The 24732-nt window shown below is 39.2% G+C and overlaps 1 protein-coding gene across 4 annotated transcripts in view; it reads left to right on the top strand.

Moving 5' to 3' along the window:
- The first annotated feature begins 1505 nt into the window (after positions 1 to 1505).
- GSAP (gamma-secretase activating protein) overlaps positions 1506 to 24732 on the top strand; it is a 101108-nt gene continuing 77881 nt past the window's right edge. The window contains exons 1-6 of one of the 4 annotated variants that reach the window (XM_027539760.1): positions 1506 to 1700; positions 12180 to 12256; positions 14011 to 14067; positions 15974 to 16043; positions 16339 to 16392; positions 20504 to 20592. In XM_027539760.1, the coding sequence (XP_027395561.1) occupies positions 1592 to 1700; positions 12180 to 12256; positions 14011 to 14067; positions 15974 to 16043; positions 16339 to 16392; positions 20504 to 20592 (456 nt within the window). In that variant the 5' untranslated portion in view covers positions 1506 to 1591. Of the gene's footprint in view, positions 1701 to 12179; positions 12257 to 14010; positions 14068 to 15973; positions 16044 to 16338; positions 16393 to 20503; positions 20593 to 24732 lie in introns of those variants that run through there. The other 3 variants (XM_027539759.1, XM_027539761.1, XM_027539762.1) reach the window with 3 other exon arrangements.

Genomic DNA, 24732 nt, shown 5'->3' with positions numbered 1-24732 from the left:
TTGTAAAACAGCTTCCCAGATGACTGCAATGCAGGTATTTTCAGACCTTCACTTTGAGAAATGTGACACAGAGCTCCTTGGTCTGTTACTGCATTTACTCATCCTTCAGTAAAGGACAAGCAACTTCTGGGTGCTGCTGCAGAGAAGTGTGCCAAGAGGCAAGATTCAGTTCATGTCTCCATGTGGTATTTGATTGTCAAATGAGGTGTACTAGCAACACTTCTCTAGAGGTTCAGGGTTAGGAAGGTCACTAGGGGCTGAAGCTGTGAGAGGACTTTGTGGATCCAGCTTGGAAGGCTCTGGTGATCTTTCTTTCTTTCTTTCTGTCTTTTTTTTTTTTTTTTGAGAGGGAAGATGGTGGAATCAGAGGGTTTCTGGAGTCAGGCCAACGTGGAACTGAAGGTCTAGGTGAAAAGGCTGGAAGGGTCAGGTAAAGCATAGGCACTTGTTCCTGGGGTCGGCTTTCCTCCAGGTCTTTACATAGGGACATGAAGACAGCTTTGAGGGAGAGTAATAACTTGGCATTCATGTTCAGGATGGGTTGGATCTGCAGTGCCAAAGGTACAGCAAGCAGTAGTGACAGAACACTCTCAGTTGGAAAGAAAGCTGAGTGGCACGATTAAAAACAAAACAAACAAACAAAAAACCATACTGGACTTGTTTGTACTTGTATGGGGGTGAGATGGTGTCCCGAGTGACGGTGACCTTGGAGGAAGGAGAGCACTTGTAAAAGACAAAGTGCAAAGGGAGCCTTAATTCAGCTTCCTTCAAGCCAATGTAGGGAACGATCTGGTAAACAGGCAGAGGACCTGTTTGTGTTGAGCCAACTGACCCTTTCCAGCGTCTCCACGTCTCTCTTAAAATAGAATCATCTTCTTCACACACTCCTCGCTGCTACTGACTACCTAAATAATACTAATAAAACACCGTCACCCTGAAATTGGGTCGAATAGGCCCGAATCGCCAGCCGCTTTGGCCCTGGCGATGGACCTGAAACTTCTCAGGTGAACCAGCTATTACCTCTCTCTAGCCAACTGGTTTCTGAACTTTGTTGCACAATGGACTCACCTGGGCATTAAAAGAGACAAAAACAACAAAACCCCAAACACCTAGTGCCCACATGTAACGTGCAGCATAATTTGGGAACCATCGGTCCAGCCACATCTCCACAGCTTTTTTTTTTTTTTTAATTGGAGGCTAATTACTTTACAATATTGTAGTGGTTTTTGCCATACATTGACATCCACAGCTCTTAAAAGACCAAATCCTCCTTCTCTGCCTTCAGCCTGGAGGGTGCCAGCGGCGGGTTTGGGGTCGGGTGGGGTCTGATCCCCGCGCCGCAGTCTCCCTTCCCCCCAGCCGGGTGTGCACAGCTCGAGGCTCGCGTGCGCGGCGCGGGCCGGGAGGAGGCGGTGCTGGGGCTTCTCGGGCCCCGGAGGCGGCGGAACCGAAAGTGGCGGCGAGGGGGGGCGGGGGGGTTGGCGGGGGGGACTGGGGAGGGGAGAGAAGGAGGGGCGGGAGTCCGGCGCGGTGGTGCGCGGAGGGCCGGGAATGCCCGCGGTGCGGGCCGCTCCGTGGCCGTGTCCAGGCTATGGCTCTCCGTCTGATCGCCGACTTCGATCTCGAGAAGGACGTGCTCCCGTGGCTGCGGGTGCAGCTGGCGGCGTCAGCGGCCGCCGGGGCCCGAGGCGGCGGCCCAGGTGCTGTAGGCGCGCGTCCGGCCGGGGGGCGGGGCGGGGGGCGCGTCCGGCCGGGGGGCCGTGGGGGGAGTGGAGGCGGGACAGTCATTCATATCTAGGGATTCCCGGGCTGCGCTCAAGTGGTGAGCACCGACCCAAAGCGGCAGCCTGTGCCCCCTGCCAGCCTGTGAAGTTTGGTCCTGAAAGGGGAACGTTGCCCTCTTTAGAGTCTGGGCTTTGTCATCCTCACCCCGGGCCGCTGGGTGAAGGTTGGAGGGGCAGCTCCCGGGCAAAGTCTCGGCCGAGCTATACCGCTTCTTCTGGCGAGTCCTCCATCTTCTGGCTTACTGATTGCCCACAGTAAGTCACCTTAAGCAGAAAGGCAGGGGACACTCGTGGTACCCTAAGCATCATCTCATCAGGCGGAGGAACAGCTGCCCAGGCTCTGTTCCCCTGGCGCAAGGCTGTGGGGAGTGGGAGAGGGTGGTTCTCTATGCTTCATTCACATCTCACCTGTTTTAAAAAGATTTGTCACCCGGGTAGGGGATCTAGCAAGACTAGGGGCTGGAAGGTCTTACTTTATGAGAAAGAAAAGATGCTCAGGTGTCCTGCCCTACTTTCTCAGGGTGGATTGGAATACATTCCCTGCACTTGAGGCTTTGGTTTTCATATGTCTCAGAAATCCTTTGATTTTGAGGGAGTGAAAAGTGACTTTTGAGCCTTCCCAGCATTGATCAATTGAAACTTTAAAGAAGGGGAACTCCGTGATTTCTCAGGTTATTTTGTAAGAAGAGAAGTTTGCTTCACATAATGTTGCATCTTCAGGGCTTGGGTTCAGGTTCTAAGCAATGTACCCTGGAATCCCAGTTGTGCACAGGGAGCTAGCCACTTCAGTGTATTCCCCCCACTTCTGGTTTTCCTTAAGCACTGTAGACTGCTGGAAGGCATTTTTTGGGACACAGCTATCAAATTACCGGTATCTACAACTCCTTTCCCCTCATCACTGGAGAAAGTTTTCTGTCCTGTGGTTTTAGCTGAATATTTGTAGGGTTCCTTGTTTTGGCATGTTGGCTGTCTTGGTTCCAAATACATAGTCATCTTTGTCTAGCTCAAGACTCCAGTTTGACTAGTGAGTTTGACTAACGACTAGTGTCATTATTAGTAAAGGCTAACTTTGGCGGGGTAGGGGGTGGGAAGGTGCTGCATTTAAAAAAGTCTCCTGGATGTCTAAAGAGTTTCTGAAGGTTTGTGCTTTTCAACACAAAAGTCCTTTCTCTGGCATGTGTTCTCAATCATGTACGACTCTTTGTGACTCGGTGAACTATAGCCTACCAGGCTCCTCTGTCCATGTAATTTTCCAGGCAAGAATATGGAGCTGGTTGCCATTTCCAAGGGATCTGCCCAATCCAGGGGTCAAACCTGTGTCTCTTGAGTCTCCTGTATTGGCAGGCAGATTCTTTACCACTGCGCCACCTGGGAAGCCCCTTTTCTCTGGACCATCTCCTTATATAGCTAAGTGGCAGGTGCTCGAGAATGAGAAGTTAGATGAAGTGTGAAATGCCACAGCCTTATGTTTCAGTAATGTGATTGAAAAGCAGTGTGTGAGCCAGTTAGATTTTGGCTTCCTTGTGTCTTTAATCCATCTGTGAAGACACATAGACTTGTACATTGACATTCCACCAAACAGCAGATACCCTTGGGTCCTCAGAAAGTAAACTTACTAGGAATACCAGCTTTTTCTCATATTGGTAGTATTTTGCTCCTACAGAGCAGCTTGGCAAAAATATTAGCCCTGTTATCCTAAAAGACATTGTTACTTCTGATAATCACTAGTGGCAGCTTAAAAAACCCCACAAGTTAATTCTTCTGCTGCTGTAATTTGTAGCACTGGCAGAGGAATCTGGAATTCTATTTTATCTCTAGCACAGCTCTGACTCCACACATTTGTGTAAATTATTTTCCTTTCAAAGTCGCAGCTGTTCAAATGTAAATTATGAATAATTATACCATTGTAAGTCTCCTCTCTGCACACTTACTCTCTAAATTTGAAGCCTTAATGTTCTTACATAAATAAATACAGTTGAAGATTTCTTAGTGGTGCTAAGTAGTACACCTGATGTATGACATATTTCTGGCAAAATAGCCAGAGAGCTAGGCTAAGTTAGCCAGGCAGAAATTCAGTGGGATAGCATTTTAGTCAATAAGGGTTAAGAAATAAGGAGACCAGATTTGGTTACTGCCTCTGTTCCTGGTTCTGAGTTGAACTTTGGGGAAATTATTTCTCCTGAAATAAATGAAGAAAATATTTTTTCTTTAAAAAAAAATTAAAACAGTTATACAAAAGAATATTTTAACACATGTAAGCTATAAATAATATAAAAGCAAAACCATATACCTGTCTTAAAAATAGAACAAGAGCAAGACTTTTGACGGTTCTTGGTTCTCCCTATTTGATCCTATTTCTCTTCATATGTCTCATCTATATGTTGTTGCCTACAACCATGTAAACTTTTATATTTTCACATTCCTTCAATCTTATTGGTAGTTTTAACCTGTATCTATCTCCCTAAGCAAAATATCATTTCATTTTCTTGTTTGTGAACTTTAAGTAAGTGAAAGAATATCATATGTATTCTTTCTGCTTTTTTTTCCTGATCAGTATTGTAAGATTTATCCATGTTGACTGGTATGTGATGTGTGATGAATTGCTTCAGTGATGTCTGACTCTTTGCGATACCATGGACTGTAGCCTGCCAGGCTCCTCTGTCCGTGGGATTCTCCAGGCAAGAATACTGGAGTGGGTTACCATGCCCTCCTCCAGGGGATCTTCCAAACCCAGGGATCAAACCTGGATCTCTTATATCTCGTGCATTGGCAAGCAGGTTCTTTACCACTAGTGCCATGTTGACTGCTACAGGGCATTACTTTTCACTGCTGTATAGTATTCCTTTTGTGTGCCTATACAATATCGTAAACATGGAGATGCACTGCTTAGATCTTTGTTTCAAGGAAGGGCTTGTCCCAGGTGCTGTGAACGTGGCAGCAGAGCCCTCAGCTTTCAGCATCTTCAGGGATGGCCTCGGCAGAGGGCTGTATCACCCAAGTTTATGCCCCTTTAGGTGTGCCCTCCTCTAATAAGGGGTTCAGGTAGGATATAAAAGCCTGGGCATTTTGACTCACGTGGGACAACGGTGGCAATTCATTTCAATTCTGGAGCGTTCTTGATGGAAGACCTCAACGTCATCTGAGGCCACTGGACCTTTATTACAGCTTGACTTCTTCCCCCCACCCCGATCCTGCTTCTCCTTCCTGTTACAGACATTAATCCCACTTTAATAAGCACAATCTAGTAAATATACTGTGTACTAAAGTGTCTCAGGGTGTTTCCTACGGAACCCATCTTACTTATCCTTTTCCTGATGGTGACATTTGGGAGGTTTCTGGGGTTTGCTGTTATATTCAAGGCTTTTACTAACCTTGTGCACATCACCTGGTTCAAGTTTCTCTAGGATAGATGTCTGACAGTGAGGTTGCTGAGTCACAGGCTATGCACACCTTCACTTTTCCTATGTGCTCAATTGCTGCAGTTGTGTCTGACTCTTTGTGACCCTATGGACTGAAGCCTGTCGGGCTTCTCTGTCCATGGGATTCTCCAGGCAAGAATGCTGAAGTGGTTGCCATGCCCTTTTCTATGGGATCTTCCTGACCCAGAGATAGAACCTGTGTCTCCTGCATCTAAGACATTGAAGACAGATTCTTTATCCACTGGGTTACCTCCTGGGTAGTACCAAATTGCTATCCACAATACTTGTATCATTTGTGTTATCAAAATATTTTTGGTACTCAATATCTTTACAAGCTCTTGATTTTTCCAAGTGTTTAATTTCTTGTCAGACTGGTGGGTCTAAATAATACATCTTTATGGTCTGAGGTTGAGCATCTCTCTATATATACTTAACTGGCTATTTGTGTTTCTTCTGTAGGGTGTTCATCCTTTTGTCTATTTTTCTGTTATGGGTTTTTTTTTTTTTTTCATATAGACTTTAAGGCATTCTTCACTCTGGATTCTAGTCCTTTGTTTATCATATATGTTCCAAGTATCTGTTTTTTTTTTTTTTTTTCAGTTTGTAATTACCTTGAATAAATAAGAGTTCTTGATTATAATGTAGTCTAATTTGTGAGTGTTTTTCCTTTATGGTTTGTGCTTTTGGAATATTTTAAAGAAACTTAGAAGCCATTAAGACATTTTTATATTAACTTCTAAAAGCTTTAAAGCTTTTCTTTTTGAATTTTGTTATTTTTTAAATTTACCTGGAATGTATTTCTGTATGTAATGTGATATAGGAATCAGGGGAACACTGGAGCCTTTAGAAGTAGTCTTGATATCTGTTACTTTTAAGCTGGGTGGTCGTTACATGGTTTTATTTTGTTATTATCTATAGCTTACATGTGTTAAAATATTCTTTTGTCTACTGCATTGTTTTTCTCTGTTAATAGCTAGTAGTTCTACGGTCATTAACCAGATAGCCCTACCTTTTCTCATTGACAGCAAAACCACTTCCTTTAAACATCATGTTTCCGTATGCATGTGAGTCTTCTTTTCTGGGTTTTAAATTTTGTTCCATTGGTCAATATAAGGTGAAGACACCTTAGTAACTATCTTTCTGTTAAGTCTTGGTAATTGGTACGTCTCCTCACCTCAGTCTCTGTTGGGGTCCTCTTGGCTATTTTATGCTCCTTGTTCTTACATTTAGATTTTGGAATCACCCTGTCAGATTTCACCAAAAAGTCTGTTGGATTTTTTAATTTGAGTTACATTGAATCTATAGATCAGCTAGGGGAGAAGTTGCATCTTTACGATATTAAATCTTCCCAATTGTGAACAAAGTATATAGCCTGTTATTTATTTAGAGCCTTTTTATGACTCTTAACAAGTTTTAGAATTTTCTCCATGAAAATTTACTAGATTTACTCCTGGGCTATTATTAGTTTTTGTTGCTCTCATAAATGGCACATTTAAAAACATTATATGTACTATTACTGGTATGTAGCAATATAATAGATTTTATATATTAATTTTTGTGTCTAATGCTTAATCTCTTGGAATACATCAGATCCTCAGGAAACTTAAGAAAAAGTCTGTGGTATGTGAATTTTCTGAGGTTTCAATGTCACATATACTTAAGACCAGGAAGAATGTGGGTTTCCATTTCTGTGTCTCCTTGTCTGCTTCAATTAGCACTAGATTTGTGAATTTGTTAGAATTTAGTAATATTCCAGACTGATTATTCTTTCTAATATTGTAATTATTCATCTTTTCCAGGGAAGTGATATATTGTACCAGGTGACTGCCTCAAGGGTAGTGCTTTTGTTGTTGCCTCCTAGATACCCCCAAACAGATTCGGGGGCTAGAGGATTGGCTTTGCCACGTTATTTTTCTTTATTGTTTCAGTCTTCTCTTGCCACTGTCCTTCCTGTTCACTGTTCCTCCCCCTACTTTCCTAGTCTCCTTTTCTGAGTCTCTTCTCTTTCTGGCTTCATCACCCCACCCTTGATTTTCCTCATTTTATCCAGAATATGAAATATAAATCACATAATGATGTTTACTTCATAAGTTTAGGAATTATAGCACCTAGTCATGTTGAGCAGGAGGATTTATGTGAATTATTTACAGAATAGAAATGTCATAGGTATAATCATATTTTAACACTCCTTGATCTGTGTTTTAGAAACTAGTTCAAATTTTTGTATAAGGCTGTGAGACTCCCCATGCTCCAATAGTCATTAGAAAGAAAAGAAATACTTTTATATGAGATTTATCTTATTTCATAGCAGTTGGAGACCAAATCTGCATACTTGGTAAACATCTTCTTTTAAAGTGAAATCACTGGTGTTTAGCACAGAATACACTGAGCTGGATGAGACTATGTGGCAAACCAGCTTAAATTTCACATGAGCTGTAACTTTGCCAACACCCTTAGTATCTACTTATTTTTTTTTATAATAGATTTACTTTTATGCAAGTAACTATCAAAATGCTACATTTTTTCTTCATGAACTCTGATTTAACTAACTGTAAAACTAAACCACATTTCCTCATTTGAAATTGCTAAACTTCCTCCTGGACTTTCCAATGATGAACTGTGGGAGAATAGTCAGAATGAATAAGCAAAGAGGTTATTGAATAAGTCTTTTAAAAGGGTGTGTCTAAACCATGAGCAGCTAATCTGAAGAGGAAGGGCTAGCAGGTTTATAGTGTGTGGTGAGATGCCAGTGTCTGGATTTCCAGTATTACCAAATTTATCTAATGCAAATGTCATAGAGATGAGAACCATGTGCTTAACTGCAGAATTATTTAAGACTGCAATCATTGCTCCCTAATAGACCCATGAAGGCATAATTTTTATTATTTCCTTCAAATCTGTATGTAATGATTACATTGTAAGCTGGTTATAATTGTGCTGTCTAATAAATATTGTTTAATGTATATTGTAAATATGTACTTCAGTGGTTCTCAGTTCTGGCTGCCCATTGGAGTAACAAAGCGAACTTAAAAACACACACAGGAGAGAGCAGGACCTTTACCAGCTCAAAAAAATCAGAATATTTGGGGGCAGGATTTGGGAATCCATGTTCTTTCAAAATTTCCCCTGATGATTCTGACACAACCAGCCTTGAGAACCCCTGAGTTAATGGAATAAGCATATATCATTTGTAATCTGCACTTGTTGAAGACTTTTTTTTTCTCTTAATATTATAGTGATTTGAAAATAGGTGTGCTTTTGCAAGGAAATTGGATTTTCTTAGCAAGATTCTTATAAAGGAGTTTCTTATCTTAGTTAAAACCTTTTAAGTGTACTTTTGAGAAAGTCCCAGCATCCTTATAATCTGGAAAGAAAAAAAAAATACTTTGCAAAATATTGACACATTACATTCCAGGAGTTTTGAGTCATATGCAGGATGAAAAATAACTCACAGAAATTCTCTTTAGATGTCTGCAAAATCTACCTTAAAGGATTTTTCAGTAATTACCCATTTTCCTATTATAAGTATGATAGAGGAAACAGTTCATTCTGTTTACCTTTTCTTTGCTATTCAGCAGTAAGCCAACTGAATCATACTATTATCCTAAGAGACCAAGGGATTATTTTTTTTTAATCCTTGAGAAGTGTTTCTGATACCTCACTAGACATTGAAAGTTGTATATACACATATATAAGCAACACTTGCCCCTCCCTTTGCCTTGTCTGCAGACAATCCACGTAGTTTCTTTCTGTAAAGAGTTTGGAAGAGAGATTGCAGGATGATTCCTGGGTTCTCAGTGAACCTGCTCTTTGCCTTTCTAAATGTTTCCCACTGCCAGCTCCAGTGCAGGGATTGAGCTCACCAATTATCCTGATTTTGTATCTTGATTTTTCCTTTTTAATCAGGAATACAGGCTGAAGTTTGCTCTGATTTATAGGGTATTTTGCATATTTTTTTTCTGAATATTGGTATTTGTCATAATCAACATGATATTTTAACATCAAAAACACTATTCTTGTGTGGGGAAGATGAGTCAAGTTTAAGCAATTTATTTTGAGGAAATTGGGGAAATATGCATTTCTCTCTGATTAATGATGATAATTATTGATGCTGTTTCTAACCAGTGTTTAAATCCTTTAACTGTAGAATTCAGAGGAATATCCTAAAATTTTAGAAGAAAGGTGATGATCAGTTAACTTACAAGTTAAATGTTTTGTGTAAACAATCTTTATATCTGTCATTGAAGATGGCCTTCATACAGAAAAGTATACAGATCACAGAGCACAGGTCAGTTAATTGTCACAAAGTAAGGCACCTCCGTGGAACCAGCACTCAGAGCAGGAAGGAGAACATTAATAGAACCCCAAAGATCCCCTTCATATTCCTTTTCAGCTGTCATTCATCTAGCACCATAGATTCTTTTTGCCAGTTTTTGAAACTTGTGTATAAATTAAATCATACAGTTTGTGCCTTTTGGGGAGGAATGAAAATATGAGTTTCCTTTACTCAATTATTTATGTATGTATGTATTTTATAGCAAGTTAATTAATTCTTATTGTTACATAACATTCCATTGTTTGAATATATCATGATTTATTAGTTCTTTGCTTGATGAATATTTTGGGTTTCCAGTTTTGGCTATTATGAATCATAGTGCTGTATATTTCATATGTGTCATTTGCCAAATTATGTATATACTTCTGATGAGATATAAGTACACAGACAATTGTTGAGCCATATATATTCAGCCTTAGTAGATTCTGCTAGTTTTGTCCAATGTACACTTCCATTAGCAAGATTTCCTTGAGATACTTGATAATCACTACTTTCCTCTTCCTTAAAGGTCATTACTAATCTGATCTCCAGTAAAATAGATTAGCTTTGCCTGTTTTTAAGCTCTATATGAGGGAATTATCAGTGTTCTTTTGTATTTGGCTTTTAAAATCTAATGCAAATATATTTTTGTTAGATATGTTTTTTTTTAATTTTTTAATTTTATTATTTTTTTTCTTATATGATATTATATATGTTTTAATGCCATTGTCCCAAATCATCCCCCACCTCCCTCTCCCACAGAGTCCAAAAGACTGTTCTATACATCTGTGTCTCTTTTGCTGTCTCACATACAAGGTTGTCGTTACCATCTTTCTAAATTCCTTATGTATGCGTTAGTATACTATATTGGTGTTTTTCCTTCTGGCTTACTTCACTCTGTATAATAGGCTCCAGTTTCATCCACCTCATTAAAACTGATTCAAATGTATTCTTTTTAATGGCTGAGTAATATTCCATTGTGTATATGTACCACAGCTTTCTTATCCATTCATCTGCTGATGGACATCTAGGTTGCTTCCATGGCCTGGCTATTATAAACAGTGCTGCGATGAACATTGGGGTACACGTGTCTCTTTCAATTCTGGTTTCCTCGATGTGTATGCCCAGCAGTGGGATTGCTGGGTTGTATGGCAGTTCTATTTCCAGTATTTTAAGGAATCTCCACACTGTTCTCCATAGTGGCTGTACTAGTTTGCATTCCCACCAACAGTGTAAGAGGGTTCCCTTTTCTCCACACCCTCTCCAGCATTTATTGCTTGTAGACTTTTGGATCGCAGCCATTCTGACTGGTGTGAAATGGTACCTCATAGTGGTTTTGATTTGCATTTCTCTGATAATAAGTGATGTTGAGCATCTTTTCATGTGTTTGTTAGCCATCTGTATGTCTTCTTTGGAGAAATGTCTATTTAGATCTTTGGCCCATTTTTTGATTGGGTCATTTATTTTTCTGGAATTGAGCTGCAGGAGTTGCTTATATATTTTTGAGATTAGTTGTCAGTTGCTTCATTTGCTATTATTTTCTCCCATTCTGAAGGCTGTCTTTTCACCTTGCTTATAGTTTCTTTTGTTGTGCGGAAGCTTTTAATTTTAATTAGGTCCCATTTCTTTATTTTTGCTTTTATTTCCAGTATTCTGGGAGGTGGATCATAGAGGATCCTGCTGTGATGTATGTCGGAGAGTGTTTTGCCTATGTTCTCCTCTAAGATTTTTATAGTTTCTGGTCTTACGTTTAGATCTTTAATCCATTTTGAATTTATTTTTGTGTAAGGTGTTAGAAAGTGTTCTAGTTTCATTCTTTTACAAGTGGTTGACCAGTTTTCCCAGCACCACTTGTTAAAGAGATTGTCTTTTCTCCACTGTATATTTTTGCCTCCTTTGTCAAAGATAAGGTGTCCATAGGTGTGTGGGTTTATCTCTGGGCTTTCTATTTTGTTCCACTGATCTATATTTCTGTCTTTGTGCCAGTACCATACTGTCTTGATGACTGTGGCTTTGTAGTAGAGGCTGAAGTCAGGCAGGTTGATTCCTCCAGTTCCATTCTTCTTTCTCAAGATCGCTTTGGCTATTCGAGCTTTTTTGTATTTCCATACAAATTGTGAAATTATTTGTTCTAGCTCTGTGAAAAATACCATTGGTAGCTTGATAGGGATTGCATTGAATCTATAGATTGTTTTGGGTAGTATACTCATTTTCACTATATTGATTCTTCCGATCCATGAACATGGTATATTTCTCCATCTATTAGTGTCCTCTTTGATTTCTTTCATCAGTGTTTTATAGTTTTCTATATATAGGTCTTTAGTTTCTTTAGGTAGATATATTCTTAAGTATTTTATTCTTTTCGTTGCAATGGTGAATGGAATCCAAATTGGAAAAGAAGTCAAACTCTCACTGTTTGCAGATGACATGATCCTCTACATAGAAAACCCTAAAGACTCCACCATAAAATTACTAGAGCTAATCAATGAATATAGTAAAGTTGCAGGATATAAAATCAACACACAGAAATCCCTTGCATTCCTATACACTAATAATGAGAAAATAGAAAGAGAAATTAAGGAAACAGTTCCATTCACCATTGTTAGATATGTTTTTAAACATCTCCTTCTAGATATTAATTTATGATTATTTCTGTTTTAGGTGTTTTAGAAAACAATTATGAGTGCTTACGTGTACTAAATGTTGAACGAAACAGAAATATTATTTATACCTATAAGGTAAGTCTATATTCTTTTTTAAATTGAGGTAGAATATACATAACACGAGGAGGGTATGACAACCCACTCCAGTATTCTTGCCTGGAGAATCTCCATGGATAAAGGAGCAAAGCAGTCATGGGATCACAAAGCATTGAACACAAAGAGCAGCTAAGCACACACACATATACTTAACATAAAATTTACTCTTTAACCATTTATATATATATGTATTTTTTTTCAACAGACTTTTATGCTTTATCTTTAGAAGGTATAGTGAATAAGACTTGTTGGCATTTAATCTTTAACATATGACTTTTTTTTTATTTTGTGAGATTGAATAGGGTAATTGAAATTCAGTCTTATGTAATATTTTTTCTTTTTTAAATAAAATAAAACTATACCCAATGTCTGATACAGTGCTCAAAGGTTTTGAATAAATGAACAGTTTCATCCTCTAGAGGAAAAATGCCAAGTAAGAGATATTTAAACTTAATCAATATGTTAAGTTTTTATCTTTGAGAAAACATTAAATATTATTACTGTACATCATCTGTTCAGATTTCTGTATACTCAGGGTTTTGAGGCATTATTATTTAACAGTGTGTTTTCAATGTTAACTGTTCTAAGGAAAGAAAATTTAACTTCGTGGATAATTTTACCGTAATAGTGAAACATGAAAGAATAATTGGTGGCCAGTTTGCTTTGCAAGTTGTATTACTGTACTTTTTTTGCTTAAAGAAGTTATTTTAAGTTGTATCCATGAGGATGCTACATTCAAGGAATTCTATGATTCATGAAGTTTTTGGTTGTTGTTCAGTCGCTTAGTCATGTCTGACTCTTTGCCAAGCTTCCCTGTCTTTTGCCATCTCCCAGAGTTTGCTCAAACTCATGTCCATTGAGTTGGTAATGCCATCCAACCATCTCATCCTCTGCCATCCCCTTCTCTTCCTGCCTTCAGTCTTTCCCGGCATCAGGGTCTTTTCTAATAAGTCAGTTCTTCTCATCAGGTGGCCAGAGTATTGGAGCTTCAGCTTCAACATCAGTCTTCCCAATGAATATTCAGGGTTGATTTCTTTTAGGATTGACTGGTTTTGATCTCCTTTCAGTCCAAGGGGCTCTCAAGAGTCTTCTCCAACACCACAGTTTGAAGGCATCAATTCTTCGGTGCTCAGCCTTTATTATTGTCCAGCTCTCACATCTGTACATGACAACTGGAAAAACCATAGCTTTGACTGTACAGACCTTTGTCAGCAAAGTAATGTCTCTGCTTTTTAATACACTGTCTTGACTTGTTATAGCTTTTCTTCCAAGGAGCAAGCATCTTTTTATTTCATGGCTGCAGTCACCATTCACAGTGATTTTGGAGCCCAAGAAAATAAAATCTGTCCCTGTTTTCCATTGTTTTGCCATCTATTTGCAAAGAAGTTTTACTTCTAAGACTATCATGGACTTATTCTACCTACTTTCAGTATCCATCATTCATATTCTTTTACAGAAATAAATGAAAGTAGAAAAAGATTTGCTCCTTCACTATGCTGTGTCCTGTAGACAGGCTCCCTCAAACTCACTGAGCTGTGTGTTCATGGTTCCCTTTCACCGCTTGACCTGTGTTGCCATCGGAAACGTGTTCAGTCCTTCTCTGACATGCACAGCAGGCTACCTTTAGAGTGCTTATTGCTAATACTGGTTGAATTATTGCAGATTTCTTTTAAAACTAGTAAATTCCTAAACAATGACCTTTAATAAACATCTAGTTAATTTTTTCTTTTCAGGACAATAAGGGAAATGTCTTCTTTGGATTGTATGATTACCAAACCAAACAAAATGAGGTAAAAATCACCATAAATTATACATTAGTTTTCAGTTACTTTACTGCCTTTGGTTTTCCTTTTTTTAAGATACAAATTTATTTTATATTTCTTTGTCTTCCTTCTCTTGTCCTTTTATACTATCTTTAAAAAAAAAAAACAACATGTGAGGACTCCTGGACCAAATGTCAACTGTAGTCTTTTAGTCCTTTGAGATTTAAGCTGAACAGGTTCAAACCAATTATCCAGTATTCTGTAGGAATGTAGGAAGTCCAGTGGCCTCCCTAGGATGTGTGTTTCCCAGAAGCTTAGAATGTCAGAATGACCTCTGAGTTCTGCTTCTGCAGAACTTCACTGATTTTCTTCTCATTACTTCTCAAAGATCCAGTTGTAGAACCAGCTTCTTTTTCTTAATCTTTCCTCAGACAGCTCACATAAGACATTGGTTAATGTGACAGGCTTGTCTAATTCTTGAGGCAAGTGGGAGGAGGTCCCTTTGTGTCTATGTAAAAATAATTTGTAAATATCAAGAGACTGAGAAGTCTATAAATGTACACTGTCACAGTCATTCCAAAACACATTATTACATGAAAAAGCAAGTTGCCAGGATAATGCATTCCATTTATGTTTTATAAAAAACTTGCAAGAAAATAACATAATATATATGTGTGTGAATATATTAAAAACTCATTTTGAATGATCTGAAAGACTACAGAGTAAATTACAAAATGTTTCTTTTTCAAAAGGGTTTGGGATAGGGTGAATATAATGGAGAACTTAGACTTTTTGTTTGGTAGTGTTTGCATGTTTTAAACACTTATTAGACTATGTGTGTTACTACATAATTAAAAGGATGAAGCAGTTACAATTAAGTATATACATTCATGCCTCTTCTTACTTATAAATAAGAATCCCTCAGAGCAAGAATAAAGGAAACCATAATTTGTCACATGAATTCAGAGCTATCTTATTAACTCAAGTTTACTTTTCCTGACTTCTTTTTATCAACTTTTGGCCATTGCATTCTAGTATGTTTTCAGTGCTTTGTTAGTCTGCAAGTACTATTTACCTTCGTAATAGTTCTGCTAGTCACTGTTTCTCTTAACTTATTCTCTCCTGAAGTCTAAGATTCTATCTTTCCTTATACCCTGAATATGTTTTAAGAGAGTTTGCTTAATATAACTGTGATTGTCTCCATTTCCTCAGTCTGCATCTCACATCCTCCTTCTGCATGACCGTTTTAATTTTCTTTGATATTCCAGGAAATAGAATCTTGCAACATTTAAACAGTAAGAAAATAAAATACAGGTTAAATAAAAATAGCAGATTACTTTGCCAGTGTTCTAAATATGGGCATCCTTTAGGAGATGCACTTGTGACAGTCACTTAGGCATAGTTAATGATGTCATAGTTATGTAATTTGATTAAAATGCTAACTTGCCTTCATAATCCTAATTGCTCACCCTTGAGTGCTTATTATGTGTGGCAGACATTGTAGTAAGTATTCTCACATGGATTATTTAACTTAGCACTTCTAAGAATCTCCCAAGATAGGTAGTAACATGATTCCTATTTTGCTGATGGGAGGATAAAATGGTTGAGTAATTCATCCAAAGTCACACAGCTAGCAAGTGACAGAATTAGGATTTGAGCCTGGGTCTAGCTTGACTTCAAGGTCTGTGCTTTTAACCACTACACTGTGTTGTCTCCTGGTTAAATTTCAGTGCCAAACATGGCCTACAATAGCAAACTTTTTTCTTAAAAAATAATCTGAAACTTCTCAGTATAGATAAACTGGTTCATTGGTGGTCCTTTAATAAAATGCTTGCCACAGTGATACTTGCTAAAGAGCTGAGTGGGGATTTGCATTCATAAAATTGTTATTTAACATGAAACTCCAAATTAAAAAATACTTCTGTTTTAATAGCATCTCTATACATTTGAGAAAGATTTGCAAGTTGTCAGTTGCTCAGTCAACAAGGAGAAAACTTTGCTGGGTAAGTTGAACTCTTTTATTGCTACAAGTCGAGAACTAAGCTATATTTTTTGAGTTTCAAAGTATTGAATTTTTACCATAGTTGATTATTCTGGGAAAAGATGTACTTTAGAGATAAGATTTGAAATAAAGAATCTGTAGAGTCTACCTACAATAAAGGGTGCTTTGTATTTTACTTTGATCATCCACTGACAGATCCTTTGAGCCCTCACTGATTCTGGGTATTATCTGGTAAACTTTAACAAGCCATTGCATAGATTGTTTGCTAATGGATTTTTTTTTTCTTTTTCCATTAGCTACAAGTTTAGTTCAAGCTGCTAAAGAAGGAAGGAGTAATGAGCTTCAACCAGGTAATGAAATTATACTTTTTAGTACTTGATAGATGAAGATTTATTGAACTACTAAGTCAAACTGCAAGCATATTTACAAATAGCTTTATCTCAGAATACAAAGGCAAAGGTCATGTCAGGCATGTTCTTTGCATTTTTTCCAAGTAAACAAGAAAGTACAGAAAATAATATAACAGTGAATAACAAAAATATTAAAAAAAGGCAGTTAGCACCTGCAGACTAAACAGGTGCTACAGGCAGAAAGAAGCTGGTACCAAAGGTCGGGAAGAGGTTAGTATTTGAGCCCAGATAGTTTGAGGGATGATCCTAGGAGTTTTTAAACAGAGACCTGAAAGGAGGGGGGCAGCAAGCATGCATCTATGCAATGCAAGAGACCCAGGTTTGATCCCTGGGTCAGGAAGATCCCCTGGAGGAGGGTATGGCAACCTACTCTTGCCTAGAGAATCCCATGGACAGAGGAGCCTGGCAGGCTGCAGTCCATAGGGTCGCAGAGTCAGACACCACTGAAGCAACTAAGCAGCGGCAGCATGGGGAAGCGCATTTCTGGCAGAAGGAACAGCCAGCATGAAGGCCCTGAGGCCAGAGTGCTTGGTAGACTCCCTGGCTGTTCCAGGATAGTGAGGTCAGTGAGGCTGGACTGGAGTGAACAAGGGCAGAGTGGTGGGAAATAAGGCCAGCAGGAAATGAACGTGAGTTGCAGACAGATCATGGAAGCCCTTAGGAGGTCTTTTGTTCAGCTACAATTTCAGAAATTGTGTGACCAGAAAGTACTATAGGATCTGTTTTAATGATTAGTCCTTTGAACAAATATTATGTAAATATTTTCCTTTTGCTGAAGGCTGATTTTTTGTTTGTGAATAACTTGATAAGCCAGTTGATTATAAAATGTAGTTTGCCTCAAGGTGTTAACACTGTTGCTTATCATGAGATTTTTCCATTGCAAATGAGACAGACTATAATGTATCTCATATAAGCAAGATAGAGTTCCTTGGTCTACAAACTTTATGACAAAATTTTTGTCAGCAGTGCTTCTCTTCTTGACCAAGGCCATGCAAACTTGTTTCATTTGGGAAATGGTTTTACGCAGGAAGCCAGGCCCAGCTGCCCCTCTCACCCTTCCTGGGGTATGACATTTTCCCTAAGGCATAGCAGGTCCCTGTGGGCAGTGTCGTGGGCCCCACTGCTGCTCCAGGACCCCAGGAGCCTTTGTGGTCAGTTAAGTGCTGCAGATGCTCCATGGGGCTGCTTTAATTGCAAAGTTCTAATAACCAGAGCTTCTAAACAACCAGACTTGACTGAATTCTTCCAAGCTTTTCACTATTTTGCAATATGTACCTTTACCTGCATCAGACCAGGTTCTTTCTTTTTCTCATTCTTCACCCTCCCTGTGCCATGCCTATCCTTGTGCTTTTTTTCTTTTTTTAATTTAAATTCAGTTTAAACAAAGCAAAAATATTCACTCATTTCTCCCCTTACCTCCTACCCTCTGCCTCCTGCAACCACCGATCTGTTCTCTGTATCTATAAACCTGGTTTTGGTTTTGGTTTGATTTGGTTTTTAGATTCCACATATAAAAGAGATCATATGGTATTTGTCTTTTATTTTAGTTGATTTACTATATTGTGTTAGTTTCTGGTGTACAGAAAAGTGATTCAGTTACACACATATGTATTTTTCTTTTCAGATTCTTTTCTATTATGGTTTATTACAAGGTATTGAATATAGTTCCCTGTGCTCAACACTAAGAACTTGTTATCTATTTTATATATAGTAGTGCATATCTGTTAATCCCAACTCCTAATTTATCCTTCCCTAACCCTTTCCCCTTTTAGTAAAGTTTGTTTTCTATGTCTGTGAGTCTGTGTCTGTTATATAAATAAGTTCATTGGTATATATTTTTTTAGATTCCATGTATAAATGATATCTTGATATTTGTCTTTCTCTGACTTAACTTCATTAGGTCCATCCATATTGCTGCAAATGGCATTATTTCACTCTTAGTATGACTTACTTCACTTAGCATAACACCTTGAGGTCCATCCAGCTGTCCCTTTTGGGCCTGCTGCTCTACTCCCTACAGCTTTGGTGTCCTGCCGGGTCTGTCTTGCCTTTCAGTGATGTACTTCCAGGCTCCATTGATACCTGGATTCTCTGAATTGTTAAGACAACTTTAAGCACGTAATGGAATCACTGTGGATTTTAGGGCTAAAAGTGATTGTAGAAATAATCTGATTCTGTAGTTCTTCACTTTATTTTTTAAATAACAAAACACTGGCAATTCCCTGGCAGTCCAGTGGTTAGGACTTGGCTCTTTCACTGCTGGGGCCCGGGTTCATTCCCTGGTTGGGAAACTAAGATCCTGCAAGCTGCACTCAGTATGGCCAAAAAAAAAAAGCAAAAATAAACTAAAAACAAAGCACCAAGGCCTAGGAAAGCTTCGTGATTTATTGAAGTATAAATATCAGGTTAGCGACAGATTTTAAACTAGAATTGATATCTCTAGTATCCTATTCCAGAGTGCTTCCCGTTACACTATGAAAGCACATGGTATGTTATCGAGAGACATTTCTGTTTGTCCAATTACTCTTTTCATTAAGCTACTTATATTAAGCATCTGAGCTGCCCTAAAGAAATGAAAAATTAGTGTAGGAAGATGAATTTTGCCCTGCCCTCGATAAGCCTCGCATTTTAAAGGTAAGTGAAATTAGCTGATAATCTCATCTGGGAACAGATTCATTGACAAAAAAGCTGAATATAGGTGATTTGTTATTTTTCCAATGAGAATATTCCCCCGCCTGCCCCCTAAAAAGATTTTTCCCCTAGTTGGAATCTATAAACTTTTTGGGCAAGAGATGAAATAGTCAAACATCAACTTGTACTATTTACTGTATTAAATTAGTTATATATACTTAAGACAATAAGGAAAATTGCTTTTTTTTTTTTTGTCATTCCCACATTTCACAGTCTATTTTTCTTCACAAGTATCTTTGACATCAATATTTCTTATTCTTAGAGCCATTTTTTTGAGCCATCAAGCAGACTCCCTAGGCATCTCACTTTACCTTGTCTCAGTTATTAGAAGTATATAGCCCTTTTGAATCGTGAATGACCTGTCACTGGAATTTTAATTCTAAGTACCCATCGACCAAACAACATTTGCTTTTGATTTTATTTTGTTGTTGTGTATTTGTGACCCCATATAATAACTCACTCACTGTTTTGCTTTCAGTAAACTCTAAAAGGTATTTTTATAGAAATATCCAGTTCTTGAAAATGTGAGGCAATATCCCAGAAAATATTTTATATTCTTTACATTTTTTTTTTCTTGACATAAAGCAATACTGTTAGGTTGTTTTCTTAAATAGTGAAAACTGGCATTGATTCAATTCCAGGCTGCTGTACCATCCCCAAATTGTAAATGATTACTCAAAGTCAAGTCATTGAGGAACCACATGAGAATATTAGAGCTGTTATAAGAACTCAAATATAAGGCAACTCCTTTTCTGAGAAGGGAAACTCTTGGTCTAACTTTGAATATCTGTGGTAACCCCATTCTAGCCTGTGTCCAAAACTTCCTCCTAATTACTATCTTTAACGACATTTGCTCAGATGTGACACTAAGGAAATAAGTGAGTCTTTATCCATGCAGCTCCAGCCTTCCTGAGGGAAGCCCAGTCCCTGTGCTAGTTGCTGTCAACCCTAACACATTCATTCATCAGAAATCTTTATATTTTCCTACACAAACAGTATTTGCCATTGTGCTACAGAATTGTAGTGACACTGAACTGAGATGTATTTATTTAGACTTAAAAGCTGAGAGGGCCTGTGAAGTGATGGTAAAAATAGCTGAGAAATGGGTGGGAACGTGTTTCTCACTCCATGTACATTGACTCCTCCTTTATGATGTTTTCTGTATCTATTTGCGTTTTTTGGGGGTTTTTTTTTTTTTGCGGTTTTAAGAAGTCTCAATTTTAACATAACTGCTTTTGTTTGTGGAGTAACTAATACAGTAAGTAATGCATTTTACATTTTCAAAGTTCAGGCCTATGTGGAAGAGTAATGTGTAATATTCTGGGCTTTGCTACTATTAAAAGCATCCTTTACTTTATAGGATCAAAGTGTTTAACTTTGTTGGTCGAGATCCACCCCATTAACAATGTGAAGGTTCTAAAAGCAGTGGATAGCTATATTTGGGTACAGGTAAGTGATCTCTTTAATCAAAAGGCATGAAACCTAGAGACAGTGGTGTTAAAAGTGTTTTCATACACATTATCACATATAATCCTCAGAATAATCCAGTGAATGGGTATGGCTGGAATGAACACCTCTTCCCTCACAAACATGGAAATCAAAATTCAAACCTAGCTCTCTGTCTCTATTACATCATGGTTGTTTGATATAATAGATGTTTTTACATGATAAAATATTGAATATCAAAACACATTGAAAGGAACTTTGAAAATGGCTTATCTAATGTTTCATAGAGTTGACAGGTTAAATGCCTGTGTTTAAATGACATAATTAATCCCTGAATTTCTCAACTCCATGCACTGATGCAGAAGCACTGTGTGTATAACACAAATAGACTTAGATATAGTCAATCCTCATTGCTTGCACATAGAATTTGCAAATTCTGCTACCCACTAAAATTCATTTGCAACCCCCAAATCGGTCATTGGTAGACACGTGAAAATTTGTCACCCAATGTACATGTTCCCAGCTGAGGTAGAACAAGGTGACCCTGCCTTTCAGAGTCAGTTCTCAGACTATAAACAAACATTGTTTTCATAGTCAACTTAATGCCATGTTTTTCACTCTTTGGCAGTTGATTTCATGTTTAAAATGTCCTCCAAGTGTATTGCTGAAGTAGTGTTTCATGTTTCTAAGTGCAAAAAGGCTGCTATATACTTTACAGAGAAAATATGTGTGTTCATTAGATAAACTTCATTTAGGCATTATAGTGCAGCTGACTGAGTTCACTGCTAACGAATCAACAGTATCTTTAGTTGTGGCACGCCAAATCTTTTGATCATTGATGCAGCATACGGAATCTTTTTAGCGTGCACACTCTTAGTTGCGACATGTGGGACCTGGTTCCCTGACCAGGGATCAAACCTGGTCCCCCTACAGTGGGAGTGCGGAGTCATAGCCACTGGACCACCAGGGAAGTCCCACAATGTCTTTAAATAGGGACACACATTAGACCAAGTTTTGTTTTATTTTGTTGACAAAAATATTGTAGCTAGAGGCTCATAGGAGCGTGTATCACTATTTCCCTTGGGAACAGTGGTTCAGAGTTCAGTGTTTGTGGTGACCTTATGGAACACAGGGCTTCCACGGTAGCTTAGAAAGTAGAGAATCTGCCTGCAATGCAGGAGAGTCGGGCTTGATCCCTGGGTTGGGAAGATCCCCTGGAGAAGGGCATGGCTACCCACTCCAGTATTCTTGCCTGGAGAATCCCATGGACAGAGGAGCCTAGCGAACTACAGTCCATGGAGTCAAAAAAGAATTGAAAACGATTAAGCACTGATGCCGGCACAGATGGAAGGTAACTATCACTGAGAACAAGAATCGATTACCCTTGTTCCTGCTGGGTTGCATGAACAATTACCTCGTGTAGCCTCCCCCTACCCTACCTATCCTCAGCCTCTGACCTTGGGTCTCCCTCTGGCAGTATGTGTTGGGAGAACGGCCTGTCTCTCATGTGCCTGGTTGGCCACTGTCAGCCAGTCCTTCCGGCTGTGCATTTCACCACCACTCCTGGCTTCTCTCCGGGCCGCTGCTTGCTGCCAGACAGGGCCTGGCCTGGAACTTCTAAGCTACATTCCCTCCCCCAGGAATCCACTCTGTTTATTTACACTGTCCTCAGTGCAGGGGTGACTGTGGGACACTTCCCTTTTCTGGCATGTTCTTTTGGTTTCTTTACCATTTTTATCCAGGGCTGTGTAGGCAATGATGATGTTATTGAAGGATGGGTAATCAGAGTGTAGGAAGGAAAAAGGTTTTACAAATATACAGTTGCATAACACTCTGAATATATTTTAAAGATATTAAATTGTATTATTAATAGTGAAAACTGTGAATAGTGAATGTTGTTATGTGCATTTTATCTTAATTAAAAAAATTAAAAATGCAAGGTGCATGATTGCACCCCCATCCATGTGAAGTAGACCCACACTCATCTTGGTCCATCCAGTTCCAAGCCCTGCTCCGTGCTCTCATGCTCAGGCCTCTGAAGAAATAAACTCCTCCAAGCCTCCACCCATGGCAAATCCCCACCTTCACCCTCTCTTCATTCTGCTCTCCTTTAGAGAAACACCATTCATTGTCCACAAAATTTGGTCTTACCCTGTGATCTATTTCCTTTTTCTTTCCAAAACACCCATGATGATTTCCAGTAGTACATTTTCCCTCTACCTGTGCAGCCTTCGTGAAGAAACTTCTTCAGGACAGTAGTGAGCGGAGTCCGGATCTCAGTCTGGGACCCTTGTAGAGTTCCCCACCAGCATGATTGTACCTTCCAGATAGTTCGTTGGATAATTACACACTGTCCACGTCCACATGCCTATAGTATGACCTTCCATCAGTGAATATTAATGATCACAATCCAGCTCAATATTTACAAAAATAATTATTTTCCTAACATAGTCTATATCGGAGAAGGCAATGGCACCCCACTCCAGTACTTTTGCCTGGAGAATCCCATGGACAGAGGAGCCTGGTAGGCTGCAGTCCATAGGGTCGCTAGAGTCAGACATGACTGAGCGACTTCACTTTCATTTTTCACTTTCATGCATTGGAGAAGGAAATGGCAACCTAGTGCCATTGCCTGGAGAATGCCTCCAGTGCTCTTGCCTGGAGAATCCCAAGGACGGGGAAGCCTGGTGGGCTGCCGTCTGTGGGGTCGCACAGAGTAGGACACGACTGAAGCGACTTAGCAGCAGCAGCAGCAGCAGCAGCAACATAGTCTATATAGATTCCTACTCACAAAACAAACAAAACAAAATCTCTAAAATCGTTGCATGCTTTTGTAGATCTGTGTCTGAAGCCTGCCTTATGTATATTCTCACTTGTAGGCCTTGCTCCAGGGTTGCCTCAAATTCGAAAGAAAAACAACCACCTGAATGAAACTTTTAAAATCGTGATTGCCTCACAGAGACCAGGCAAAGGTTTAGAACTGATCATCAGTTTAGGTCACAGCCCTAAGCCAGCGGGCCCTGGTCACCTCCGGAGACCCAGGGAACACCAAATCTGTAGTTTCTCCTTATTTTGAGGCATTGGGTATTTGCTCTTCCATTATCTGTGTGAAAACTCATCATTGCTTCTCCGCAACTCCAGTACACAAAGTATCCTTTTTGGTGTACACAGTTTCACAAATCAGCAGAAATAAGTTCTATATTCTTCTCATAGCTGAATTTTGCATTTCTTTCTATTTTACAGTTTTGAGTTAATTGCAGTGAAGAATGCGGGTATGTGTGTGTGCTTATTTGCTCGGTCGTGTTCGACTCTTTGCTATCCCGTGGCCTGTAGCCCGCAAGGCTCCTCTGCCCATGGGCTTTTTCCCAGGCAAGAATACTGGAGTGAGTTGCCATTTCCTCCTCCAGAAGATCTTCCCTACCCAGGGATCAAACCTGGGTCTCCTGCCTCTGAGCCATTGGGGAAGCCCTGCTGTGAAGAATGGTATAGAGTTAATGCTTTGCTTTTCTCAAAGGGAAATGACTACAAGCAGTTTTAAAAGTTAACCGATTCTAGGGACTTCACTGGTGATCCAGTGGTTAAAATGCCAAGCTTCCACTGCAAGGGGCACAACTACAATTCCTGGTTGGATAACTAAGATCCTGTATGCCAACAGTGTGGACAAAAAAAAAAAAGATAAATCTTTTTAAAAGTTGACGAGATCTATTCTAATTTGGCATTATGAAAAGTTAGGATACCGTGTAATATATTTTGTCAGAAATTTCCCTAGTCTTTAGAAAGGCTGTAGGCTGTAAAACAGGGACTTGAAAAGTTCTGTTCTTTTATTATGCTTTCAAGTTTGGAGAGAAAACCCAAAATTAGCCAGTGGACCTAGTGAGCTGTCTTTCATATTACAAAGTGAAACTTCAGATTTATAGTTACTCTTATAATGATGAAGGACTTAAGTCACTGGAGTCATCCCATGGCCAGGTTCCCCTCAGTATCACAGCTGATGGTGTCAGGCCTGTGTTTCTGGCTGCCCGCTTTGTCCTGTGGGCTGACAAATAAGGGCAGGCACAGAGGAGGAGGAAGGGCTGGATCAGGCCTTTTCTTCCAGTGGCAGTCGTTGAATACTTTGAGGTAAACCCTCCACCACATGCCACA

The sequence above is a fragment of the Bos indicus x Bos taurus genome, chromosome 4 (assembly GCF_003369695.1).
Source record: "Bos indicus x Bos taurus breed Angus x Brahman F1 hybrid chromosome 4, Bos_hybrid_MaternalHap_v2.0, whole genome shotgun sequence".
NCBI lineage: Eukaryota > Metazoa > Chordata > Mammalia > Artiodactyla > Bovidae > Bos > Bos indicus x Bos taurus.
The sequence above is the reverse complement of the archived record's forward strand: the minus strand, read 5'-3'. Positions and strand labels throughout refer to the sequence as shown.